We start from the raw sequence: 13,317 nt of genomic DNA, 5'->3' as shown, positions 1-13,317 counted from the left end.
CCAAATCCCAACTCGCATGCTAATTCAAACCCGTATCATGATCCAAATCGTGTAAATGACACTGCTTATAATTGACAATATTCAATTATATAAATGACATTGTAACATTTTAAAATGTTATAGTGTCATTTTCAATCTTATAGTGTTATTTAAAATATTATAGTGTCAATTAGAAGAAGTGTTATTTATATTTCTGAATAGTGTCAATTATGCACAGTGTCATTTGTATAAAAGAATAATGTCAATCACAGACACTGTCATTTGTATAACCGAATAATGTCATTTACACGATTTGAGTCAGGATGCGGGTCAGGAACTGGATACAGGTCAATTCAGGTGTACGGTACACCTGGGTGTACTCAAGACCACCTCTATATACATATATTATTGTGTTTTTGAGTTCATGCATTTTTTGCACTTTTAAATTAATTTATATATGTGCTTATACATATTATTATTATTATTATTATTATTATTATTATTATTATTATTATTATTATTATTATTATTTTAGGGTGTGTTTTTTTGTTGTAAAATTTTGATGAGAAAATAAGAGATAAAATCAATCTTTCCCTTCTTTGCCTTTATTTTTTACAAAAATGAATTTTTAGCATTTCTCATTCTTCTTTTTTACTTATGATAAAGTCACAAGTAATAATAAGGTGTGATAAAAAATGAAGAAAAGAAAAGATGAATGGTATGATAAATTTACTAGTAGCAATAAAACACAAGCTTGTTTTGATTTGATTGTGAGAGCAGTAAAGTTGAATCCCAGTCCCAAGTAAGAAGTTGGGCTGCGAGCCCATGAACCCAACTCGGCAGCGTCAGATTATATATATAAACCCTTTACAAAACCAGAAACATAAAAGATCCCTCTCTCGTCTCTTCCCTTCCCTCCAATTCTCCTTCCAAACCCTCCCAAAACCAAAATCATCACAATGGGGAAAGACGAGGACGAAATGCGGGGCGAAATCGAGGAGCGCCTCATCAACGAGGAGTACAAGATTTGGAAGAAGAACACCCCCTTTCTCTACGATCTGGTAATCACCCACGCCCTCGAGTGGCCCTCCCTCACCGTCGAGTGGCTGCCCGACCGCCTCGAGCCTCCCGGTAAGGATTACTCCGTCCAGAAGATGATCCTCGGCACCCACACCTCCGAGAATGAGCCCAATTACTTGATGCTCGCGCAGGCTCAGCTCCCCCTCGAGGACGCCGAGAATGATGCTCGCCAGTACGACGACGAGCGCTCCGAATTCGGCGGCTTCGGCTGCGCTAATGGCAAGGTGCCTTCGGTTTTCTCTTTTCTCTACCTTAATTGTTTTTCTGCACTCGGTGTCATCTTGTACTTTCTGCTCCGGGAGCTGTAAGTTACCTCTTTTGAGGACTGTGTAACTGCACAGATTTTTGTTTTAAGTCCAATTTAAGAATTTGTTTCTTGTTAATAACCTGATTTCTCTGTTTCCATGTTGTTCATAAGTCTGAAGATCTCAACTTTATCACTGCAATTACTCGAGAGAATAGAATTAGATTGTAATCTTAGATGTTTATATAAATTCTGCATTTATTAGCAAATCTTTCCGCAACAAGCTTCTAAGAAATTCCTGGTGGGGGCTATATTTTCTACATTTTGAGTTTGAGATTTCGAAAAAGACATTTTTCTTTTTTGATTTGGTGATGGGGTTATTGTATAATAATTCACACAAAATACTGATAATTTGGTGATTTTTTTTAATAAAAAAAAAATTCTGTTTTTTGGTGGGGGCTTAAGCCCCCCCCCCCTGCTCCTCATGGGTCCGCCGCTGCTCGTATATATGGCATACATGAAAGTTACTAAATTGAACTCCAAACCCTTAATGGTTTTTCATGGTTAATGATAGAGATTGAATGCTGAAGCAGGATACATTAGATATGCGATAATCTACAGCATTTTGGAAACTAATTTACTGTGTGTTTGACATTTTGGCTACATGCTTTTGTTATGCCTTTTTTACTTGTGAAGTTAAGCCTTTTGTTGATTGTGGTACACGACATGTAATTGCTTGCAGGTGCAAATTATCCAGCAAATTAATCATGATGGGGAGGTGAATCGTGCTCGCTATATGCCTCAAAACCCGTTTATTATTGCCACTAAGACTGTCAGTGCAGAAGTTTATGTCTTCGATTATAGCAAGCATCCATCTAAACCTCCCTTGGATGGTGCGTGCAACCCTGATTTGAGGCTCAGGGGCCATAGTACAGAAGGATATGGTTTATCATGGAGCCAGTTCAAGCAGGGTCATTTGTTGAGTGGTTCAGATGATGCCCAAATATGTTTATGGGATATAAATGCGACTCCAAAGAATAAGGCTTTAGATGCCATGCAAATTTTTAAGGTAAATAAAAAATATCAGGGAAGGATTGCTTCATTATTTTGTTGTTCAAAAGTTTTGTTTTCCTGCATGGCATGACTTCATTAACACGAAGCTACTATATGTAATGAGATCAGATTCATGAAGGTGTTGTTGAAGATGTAGCATGGCATCTGAGGCATGAATACTTGTTTGGATCTGTTGGAGACGATCAGTATTTGCATGTATGGGATCTCCGTAATCCATCAATGAGCAAGCCTGTACAATCTGTAGTTGCTCATCAGAGTGAGGTAGGTGCCATCTTTGGTACTCTTTAACTGGGCAAAGAAAATTACCATTTTTAACATTAAAATGTTGATCTTTTAGATGCTCACTCGTAACAGACATCATATTCTTTTTCTTAAAGAGATAGGGTTTATGTGAATTTGAAGTTTTGAACTATTTAAAGGGTTGTTTAGTTGAGAGGGAAACCTTTGTCACAATTTGCAAGTTTAAGATTGTGATCTATGATTTAGTTCGCAGATATAATTAACCAGAAGAATCTTTATTTCATTTTCTTTCCTGGTCTAGATTATTCTCCAACTAAAAATTCATCTACATATTTAGGATGCACTCTGCAAATTTACCCGATTCAGGAATCTAATTTTTATTGTGAGAAAAAGATATGTTATTTTTTCGGGTTAATTGCTAAAACAATCACTAACTTTGACCTTATTTGGGTTTTATGCATGCTTTATAAATTGTTTCAATAATGACATTATTTTCAATTGTAGCAAAATAGACACTCCCAAAAAAATTCTGTAACTGAAAAAAGGCTTAGGCATTTTTTATTTCATGTTGGTAGGAAATTTGACTAAGAAACTACCGTAGTGCTGGAAAAAATCAAGCTAAGTCATTTTTTCAGTTGTTGGGAAAATTTAGGACATTGCCTATTTTTATACAAATCGGAAAGTGGTCTCATTATTGTGTCTAAAACTGAAATCGAGTCAAAGTTGGTGAATTTTTTGGTAATTAATCCTTTTTCCCCGAAGTAGAACCTGCACTACTAGCAATTGATTATCCTAATATTACTTCTGCCTAGAATACAATTCTACATGCTTATGGTGCATTGTGAGACTAACTTGAAAGTGCTTTTGGATTATTTTGCATGGAATTTAAATATACTATTTATCTTGCTTGCATTATATATTCATTAATGGGGATGCACACATGTAGTGCCCTTCGCTTCAGATTCTCCCATAATTGTGTGCACTTTGTAGGTAAACTGTTTAGCCTTCAATCCATTTAACGAGTGGGTTTTAGCAACCGGATCTACTGACAAGACTGTTAAATTATTTGATATGCGAAAGCTTTCTACTGCCCTCCACACCTTTGATTGCCACAAGTAAGCAGTTGTTCTTACTTTTTGTACACCCTCGTTTATCGCTGTGCTTGCAGAGATTTCTTCAAGGGATTTGGTGAACCTATCTCATTTAATTGAATCTTCTCAACTGTAACAGGGAGGAGGTTTTCCAGGTCGGATGGAATCCAAAAAATGAGACCATCTTAGCTTCGTGTTGTCTTGGTAGGAGATTAATGGTCTGGGATCTTAGCAGGTAACTCATGATTTCATGATCATCAATTCATACTATTCCATATCTTGAAATGGTAATTTTGCTTCAAGATTGATTTGTTACAGTTCAACTCATTTAAATTTTTCATCACAATAAGTGCCAACTAAAGCTTGTCGTTATATTGTGGTCCGTTGCTTCATGATGTCCCACGACCTTTTTGGTTTCAAGATCTCCGACTAAGTAGCTTAAATCTATCGTGAATATCATTTACCTTTTCAGCCCCAACCACCATAACACCATTGCTTAACGGGGTTCAAATGCCTGCTCTATTTTGTGCTAACTATTTGCTTTGGCGGCTTTGAGTGCGTGTTCTCTTCGATGGAAAGTGTGAAATTTTTCCACCCTCTCCACATGTCCTATGGGATGGATAATTTTCTCCGGACAGGATAGATGTTTTTTTTTTCCTCATGTTTTTCCACCCTAAAGAGCATGGGATAAAAAAAGGCGGGGATCATTAAAATGTTGGTGAAAATCTCCATCTTTCCTATCCCTCCTCTTCTTACGATAAATTTGCAGACAAAGAGAATGCACCCAAACAAAATGGAGAGTTACAAGTATTCATACCTTCTTTAACTGTGTGAGTGGTGACAGGATTGACGAAGAACAAACAACAGAGGATGCGGAGGATGGGCCGCCAGAGCTATTGTTCATTCACGGCGGCCATACGAGCAAGATATCGGACTTTTCATGGAACCCTTGTGAGGATTGGGTAGTAGCGAGTGTGGCCGAAGATAACATACTACAAATTTGGCAGATGGCAGAGAACATCTACCACGACGAAGATGATCTGCCTGGAGAAGATTCTACCAAGCCTTCCTAGTTCACAAATAACCCATGCATGTACTACTATCTTCTGGTAATTCATTCGGCCTCTCTCTCTCTCTCTCTCTTCTTTTCTCATGTATCATTAACTTTGAATATTTAACTTACTACTCCATATTAAACTAATTTCGATCATGCTGATTGTTTATTTGTATTCAGTAATGGAATTATTTATAAATCAGATGCGATCTTTCTCCTACCTTTTATTGTGTCTCACTAATAATTTCATTATTTTATAACTATTTACTACCCAAAAAAATAATAATAATATTGTATAATGAATCCACATTAATCTGTCATTAAAAAATAGAGTTTAAACATATTATATATTCTAGTTCTGAATTAATTAACTCTAATAATTAATTATTGATTCAAAATTTGAAAAAATGAATATAAATATATAATTGGAGAAGTACCAAATAGTCCCCTATCATATAACCTTCTAACATATTTACCTCCTTATATTTTGATTTTTGGCTGTTAGTCCCTCAATATCTCATAAGGAGTGCAAAATCCCCCTATTTCTAACTAATACTTCACTTCGTCCAATATTTTTTATTTTTTATATTTTATTTCCAAGTGGGTTCCACTCTACGGATATAAACTATCAATTGAGGGATAAGAAGAGCAAAATACGTATAAGATCTCGGTTTTTAAAGTTTCAATTGAAAGATTATATTTTTACTGGTAGCCATTATGTAAGCAAATATTTTATAACTCATGATTGAATATACGAAATAACACACTTGAATCTTGAAATATCAACTGGTCAAATTATTAGCATTCATATTTATCAAATGCATGTAGAAATAAATTAAAGAAAATAAAAATAAAGATTTTCTTCTTTGACATAGCAAAATTCAATGAAACCCGATGGAAAAAAAATAGAACTAAATGAAGCAATAAAAAACGAAAGCACGAAACTTGTCTTCTACAAAGTTGGAGACAATAATTTTGAGATTATATCAAATAAAATGAAAGTTCAGTAAATATACCAAATAAAGAAAGTTCGTTCTTTTTAATACATTGATAAATAGAGTGCGACCTGCTTATATATATATATATATATATATATATATATATATATATATAACAACTAGGCAAGGTACCTCCCAGTATGGAGCCAACGTCGGTCGGTCGGTCGTTGTCAGCTTGGAGATTTCTTTTACTTTATAAGTCTCCGCTAGAGTAACCGGCAGCAGGTTTTACGTTCATACACCGGCCTTCTAGCGACCACTGCCTTCTTGTCTCTCGGTAGGAACTTGTCGAATATCCATATATGCACTTGAAGTTAACCCGCTCTGCAACCGATGCTATATGGGACCTTTCCGAGAGGTTCAGTGATCATATACGAAATTTAACAGATTAATATATATATATATATATATATATATATATATATATAGGGAATGGATCATATGTAAATAGGAGATAATTGTGAGAATGTGGAACCAATATAAACCGTAGATTATCGGAGATCAAACGGCTGAGCATGATGCGTTTGTTTAATTATTTCGTGCAGTTTTCTCCCCACATGCATCTATTTATCCAATAAAATACATATACTAATTATTTCGTCATAACGGAAACTTAATATATAAAATGTATATTTCATAAAGAAATGATTACCTTTTAAATGAACAAAATCCATTTTAAATGGACAAACTCAATGAACAAAACCCAATTTAAATGAACAAATCCATATTTTGATGAAAAAAAAATTAAATTTAAAAAAAATGTACCTTTTATTGTTATCCCTGACGTGCTCCTTGTTCTTTTCCTATGCGGTGTCGTCGTATCAGCAATATTCTCATGAACAGTAGCTTGCTCAGTAGAAGGTTGCTCCGATGCCACGTGGACATCACCAGTTTTCTCCCCACAAGCATCTATTTATCCAATAAAATACATATACTAATTATTTCGTCAAGAAACTTAATCTATAAAATGTATATTTCATAAACAAATGATTACCTGTTTGCTTAGGACCTGAATTTTGCTTTGATAGTCGCATTAGCCTTGCTCTATGAAGAACTTTGTTTCTCCAGCGTGTGGCTGTTATTTTGGGAATGCAAACATACAATCAATTAGCTTGTTCTAGGAACCAACACATCAGACATTGAATTAAAACAGGTGAAACCTTTTTCCCTTGCAGCAAGTAGCTTGTTCTCCATTAGTATATCTGGATCAATAGGCCTCGCTAATTGCCACAAAATAAAGTAATGTCAAAATATTATCAGGTATACAGAAAATATAGTAATGTCATTCCTTAAAATACACATCATTTTATGAAAACATACGGCTTAGCCCCATAGCGTTTTTCCCAGTGAAGCCCGACACCGTCCGCATCTTTCTGCAAATATGATTGGTGGTTATATAATAATAACATTTCACTTGATGAATTTTATTTCTAATTTATGACTCACGAACAATATCATTCATTTGGTATATTTCAACATTCAATGAACATTTACACATTTTAATGAACAACACTACGAGTATAATGAACAAAGACTAAAAACCACGAACAGTAACTACGAACATCGACTTGCGAAAAAGGGACCAGTGGTCCAAAAAAACAATCCAACCCAAAATAAACGAAAATTAACAAATTCATCGATCAATGTAATCCCAATAAACTATCATCGGTGGGCTCCAATCCAAAAAAAAAAAATCGTACGTAGAATGTTCTTCAAGCACTTTTCTCGTTTGTTCGCTTTCAATTCATTTGTTTTAGGAAAAAGGTCCACTGGTACCAGAAGGAGGAAAAAGGAAGAAAAATATATTGTACACCAACGGGGGACCAACGAGTTCGCAATGAAACAAATAGTACCAAAGTGTAAAACGATGATTGTCCTAACATATATTTTTTTCTACAAATGAACAAAGTCCTACCTTAAAATATTTTCCAAATAATATGCAGATCAGGTAAAGTTCGCACAAAAAAAGTTCGAAATAACTTCACTTGTGTTCAGGAAGAACATTATTGGTGACAACGTCTCATCATGGAAGTGAAAAACAGATGAACAACAAAAAAAAAACTTGAGAACATACCAGTTCAAAGCAGCCGACGCAGCAGATATAGATTATTGTATCAAATGGAGAATATGATGGATTATTATCGAGTTTCATGTGATGGATGAACAACGAAACGCAAAAAAAACAAAAAAACAAAAAACCTGTTCAATGGTTGAAGACGCCGGAAATCGCATACACTAGGGTTGAAAGTGACGAAGACGGCGGTGGGTGAAGTAGAAATTGACTGGTAGGTGAAAAGGTATTCAGTAATTAAGTGATTGAACGGTAATTCAGGGATTTGATGTATCTGCCAAAATTAAAAGAATCTTTTGTTCACTAAATTACCCCTATCTATTACTATGCGAATTTTTATTCAGTTTGCAGCAATTAGATATATGTTTAGATATGAACCGTTGATCTTCATTAATCTATGGACTAGATTAGTTCCTAAGTTTCACAATTAGATTAAATACACACCATATACCAACCCTATATAATAGTGTGTATTTAATCTAATTGTGAAACTTAGGAACTAATCTAGTCCATAGATTAATGAAGATCAACGGTTCATATCTAAACATATATCTAATTGCTGCAAACTGAATAAAAATTCGCATAGTAGTAGATAGTGGTAATTTAGGAACAAAAGATTCTTTTAATTTTGGCAGATACATCAAATCCCTGAATTACCGTTCAATCATTTAATTACTGAATACCTTTTCACCTACCAGTCAATTTCTATTTCACCCACTGTCGTCTTCGTCACTTTCAACCCTAGTGTATGCGATTTCCGACGTCTTCAACCATTGAACAGGTTTTTTGTTTTTTTTTGCGTTTCGTTGTTCATCCATCACATGAAACTCGATAATAATCCATCATATTCTCCATTTGATACAATAATCTATATCTGCTGCGTCGGCTGCTCTGAACTGGTATGTTCTCAAGTTTTTTTTTTGTTGTTCATCTGTTTTTCACTTCCATGATGAGACGTTGTCACCAATAATGTTCTTCCTGAACACAAGTGAAGTTATTTCGAACTTTTTTTGTGCGAACTTTACCTGATCTGCATATTATTTGGAAAATATTTTAAGGTAGGACTTTGTTCATTTGTAGAAAAAAATATATGTTAGGACAATCATCGTTTTACACTTTGGTACTATTTGTTTCATTGCGAACTCGGTGGTCCCCCGTTGGTGTACAATATATTTTTCTTCCTTTTTCCTTCTTTTGGTACCAGTGGACCTTTTTCCTAAAACAAATGAATTGAAAGCGAACAAACGAGAAAAGTGCTTGAAGAACATTCTACGTACGGATTTTTTTTTGGATTGGAGCCCACCGATGATAGTTTATTGGGATTACATTGATCGATGAATTTGTTCATTTTCGTTTATTTTGGGTTGGATTATTTTTTTGGACCACTGGTCCCTTTTTCGCAAGTCGATGTTCGTAGTTACTGTTCGTGGTTTTTAGTCTTTGTTCATTATACTCGTAGTGTTGTTCATTAAAATGTGTAAATGTTCATTGAATGTTGAAATATACCAAATGAATGATATTGTTCGTGAGTCATAAATTAGAAATAAAATTCATCAAGTGAAATGTTATTATTATATAACCACCAATCATATTTGCAGAAAGATGCGGACGGTGTCGGGCTTCACTGGGAAAAACGCTATGGGGCTAAGCCGTATGTTTTCATAAAATGATGTGTATTTTAAGGAATGACATTACTATATTTTCTGTATACCTGATAATATTTTGACATTACTTTATTTTGTGGCAATTAGCGAGGCCTATTGATCCAGATATACTAATGGAGAACAAGCTACTTGCTGCAAGGGAAAAAGGTTTCACCTGTTTTAATTCAATGTCTGATGTGTTGGTTCCTAGAACAAGCTAATTGATTGTATGTTTGCATTCCCAAAATAACAGCCACACGCTGGAGAAACAAAGTTCTTCATAGAGCAAGGCTAATGCGACTATCAAAGCAAAATTCAGGTCCTAAGCAAACAGGTAATCATTTGTTTATGAAATATACATTTTATAGATTAAGTTTCTTGACGAAATAATTAGTATATGTATTTTATTGGATAAATAGATGCTTGTGGGGAGAAAACTGGTGATGTCCACGTGGCATCGGAGCAACCTTCTACTGAGCAAGCTACTGTTCATGAGAATATTGCTGATACGACGACACCGCATAGGAAAAGAACAAGGAGCACGTCAGGGATAACAATAAAAGGTACATTTTTTTTAAATTTAATTTTTTTTCATCAAAATATGGATTTGTTCATTTAAAATGGGTTTTGTTCATTGAGTTTGTCCATTTAAAATGGATTTTGTTCATTTAAAAGGTAATCATTTCTTTATGAAATATACATTTTATATATTAAGTTTCCGTTATGACGAAATAATTAGTATATGTATTTTATTGGATAAATAGATGCATGTGGGGAGAAAACTGCACCAATCCACGTGACATCGGAGCAACCTTCTACTGAGCAAGCTCTTGTTCATGAGAATATTGCTGATACGGCGACACCGCATAGGAAAAGAACGAGAAGCACGTCAGGGATAACAAAAAAAGGTACATTTTTTTAAATGTTCGTTTGTTTCATCAAAATATGGATTTGTTCATTTAAAATGGGTTTTGTTCATTTAAAGTTCAAATGGTGAGACTGTCCATTCAAATGTCTATTATGTGCATACTCCATAATCTAATGTTCGTATGAGGAGCATTGTATACTTATTCAATAAAGAAGGAGCTTGTTCATTGATTTTATATATTTGTTCGTCATATTTGTACATTGTTCATTTGTTTAATAGTATGTTCACCGTGGATTTGTCCGAACAGTAGTTGGAGCAGAGAAACCAGGTAATGAGGCTAAGGTTGGTCCTCCGGTTCAAGGTAATTTTAAAAATGTTTATATACTTATCCACATTTTTTCAAACTCAAAATCGTTAACCATGTTTAAATGAATACAGGGACAACAGATGAAAAAAAACGAAGGCGCTACACAAGGGACGAAAAAGGAAAGAGTGTTAAGGATCATGGTGAAGGAATATTAATTTGAATTAATACTCGATTGCCCGATGATCGTTTCTTGGATTATTATTAATTCATCATACAACGATTAATTCCTAACATGCTCCTATGAATTTAACAGCTGCACACAGGTGTTAGGAAAACTTACTTGAGAATCGGATGCACAGATGATTGATGATCGTGTCGAATGATTCAGACTCCAGCTCTGATCTTCTCGACTGTATCCCGCTCAATTCCCAACGTTGGATGGACAACGAGCTATGGAAATTCCCAAGACAGAAAAGCCTCTCACGTTTTCTGCGCCTTCTTCTGCTCTCAAAAACCCTAATTTTTATCAGTGTTTTTTTCCTGAGAGCTGACAGCTGTATTTTATAATAATAAAATACGTAGGGGGCGCTTCATTCTTTGTGATAGGCGACTTCTGCCCTACTTGGGCTAGGAGACATTGGGCCAGCCCAGGGACCAGATACAAGGAATAAAGATGGGCCTCAAATAAATTAATTTATCTATGGTCAGCCCAGACCATAATTAATTTATAAATATCAGTTCATTCCACTAGAGAACCGATACTGACTTACCCCTTTATTGCCGGTGATGAGTCGGGGCTTGTATTTAGACTTATTAAATCTCCGTATTTAAAATATCCGACATCCATTAATTAATTAGAGCTCTGACAGCTTAAATTAATTAATCTCTTAATAATTCCTTAAGCAGTACCACTCAATCTTTATTATTACGCCTGAACTTAATCAACCTGCAGGGTTTAGCGTAATAAACCTTATTGAGCTCCTTAAGGGGATGTCATTATCCTATACCGGATACGGGTACTAATACAGATAATCAAATATCATATATTAACCGCTATCACCCAAGATACAGAGTACTCGAGTTAGTATTTAACTCTCGCCCATAGTAAGTCAAAGTGATATACGAATTAACATATATATCTGAATACTTATTAGTATTAAGATTTATGAGTCACCGAGATCTTGATTCTTCACTTAAGTCAGATAGAAGAATACATCTCAACTGTTGGTCCTATCAATACGTAATGACGTACCAGTATAGACAAGTAGCCAAGACAAACTACTTCCATCTATACTGCAGCCTAAACCAATAACTTGTCCTTGAGTTATTTCGGCTGTGATCATATTATATCTCTTAAGGTTATTCCAATTATATGGTCTTCTGTGATCTACAACACACCATATAATCTACTTATACAGAGATAAAGAACATACATATGCAATCATGAACACAATCAGATAGGAGATAAGAATAGTGAATAACAGGAATCATTGTATACAAGCATAAAGTTCTTGCTTTCAGTATACAAATCCAACAATCTCCCACTTATACTAAAGCAAAACTTTTAGTATACAATGTGTCTAAATACTAGCTATTACAAAACTTCACTTCATCTCTCCCACTTATACTGAAAGTTTTTCTCTAAGTGGGTGGCATCAACCGCAATCCCATCCCTCGAGCATGCTTCTCATAGGTCTTTTGCGGTAAGCTTTTCGTGAAAGGATCAGCTAGGTTCTCCAATGTATCAATCTTTTCTACTAGCACATCTCCTCTGTTTACGATTTCTCGTATGATGTGGTACTTTCTCTCTATGTGTTTTGACGCCTTGTGGCTCCTGGGTTCCTTAGAATTTGCCACTGCACCCGAGTTATCACAATAAATTATGATACTCTTAGGCAAATTAGGGACCACTCCTAGATCCAAGAGGTAGTTCCGAAACCATACAGCCTCCTTAGCAGCTTCCGAAGCAGCTACATACTCGGCTTCCATGGTGGAGTCTGCAATGCACTTCTGCTTTGCACTCCGCCATGATACGGCTCCACCTCCCAAGGTAAACACATAACCAGAGGTAGATCTCTTCTCATCCCGGTCAGCCTGGAAATCCGAATCGGTGTAACCCAAAGGAAATAGACTGTCTGACTGGTAAACTAGCCTATAATCTCGAGTCCGTTTCAGGTACTTGAGAATATGCTTTACCGCAGTCCAGTGTCCTGGTCCAGGGTTCGACTGATATCTTGCAACCATGCCAACGACATAGCAAATATCAGGTCTCGTGCATAGCATCGCATACATGAGGCTACCTACAGCGGAAGCATAGGGTATCTTCCTCATCTCCTCAACCTCACTAGGCGTCTTAGGACACATGTCCTTAGACAGAGGAATGCCATGTCTAAAAGGTAGCAAGCCTTTCTTGGCATTTTGCATGCTAAAACGAGCAATCACAGTATCAATGTAAGACGCTTGAGATAAGCTCAACATCCTTTTCTGGCGATCACGAACGACCTTGATCCCCAGGATGTACGCTGCATCTCCTAAGTCTTTCATTTGAAACTGTTCGGATAACCACTTCTTTATGTCCGATAATAGCTCAACATTGTTGCCAATGAGGAGGATATCATCTACATAAAGTGCAAGGAAAACCACGTCACCATTGGCATCTAAACGGTAC

The 13,317-nt window shown here is 35.6% G+C and overlaps 1 protein-coding gene across 2 annotated transcripts; it reads left to right on the top strand.

The window, feature by feature from the left end:
• Positions 1-754: 754 nt before the first annotated feature.
• On the top strand, positions 755-4,982 carry LOC131019363 (WD-40 repeat-containing protein MSI1-like). Of its 2 annotated transcripts, XM_057947896.1 has the most exons (7): positions 755-1,283; positions 2,046-2,372; positions 2,486-2,638; positions 3,608-3,732; positions 3,848-3,943; positions 4,553-4,809; positions 4,858-4,982. In XM_057947896.1, exons 1-6 carry the CDS (start codon positions 939-941, stop codon positions 4,779-4,781), a joined length of 1,275 nt encoding a protein of 424 aa, XP_057803879.1. In that variant the 5' UTR covers positions 755-938; the 3' UTR covers positions 4,782-4,809; positions 4,858-4,982. The 2 variants fall into 2 exon arrangements, with proteins under 2 accessions (XP_057803879.1, XP_057803878.1); XM_057947895.1 differs by having other exon boundaries at positions 4,553-4,982.
• Positions 4,983-13,317: the final 8,335 nt, after the last annotated feature.

Source organism: Salvia miltiorrhiza, chromosome 4 (genome assembly GCF_028751815.1).
Source record: "Salvia miltiorrhiza cultivar Shanhuang (shh) chromosome 4, IMPLAD_Smil_shh, whole genome shotgun sequence".
In the NCBI taxonomy this organism is placed as follows: Eukaryota; Viridiplantae; Streptophyta; class Magnoliopsida; order Lamiales; family Lamiaceae; genus Salvia; species Salvia miltiorrhiza.
The sequence above is the reverse complement of the archived record's forward strand: the minus strand, read 5'-3'. Positions and strand labels throughout refer to the sequence as shown.

Bases quoted from the DNA above. Each gene is read 5' to 3' on its own strand.
- LOC131019363 (XM_057947896.1), top strand. From the start codon at position 939: ATGGGGAAAGACGAGGACGAAATGCGGGGCGAAATCGAGGAGCGCCTC. The intron at 1,284-2,045 runs GTGCCTTCGGTT...AATTGCTTGCAG, and splicing joins TCGGCTGCGCTAATGGCAAG to GTGCAAATTATCCAGCAAAT. The intron at 2,639-3,607 runs GTAGGTGCCATC...TGCACTTTGTAG, and splicing joins TAGTTGCTCATCAGAGTGAG to GTAAACTGTTTAGCCTTCAA.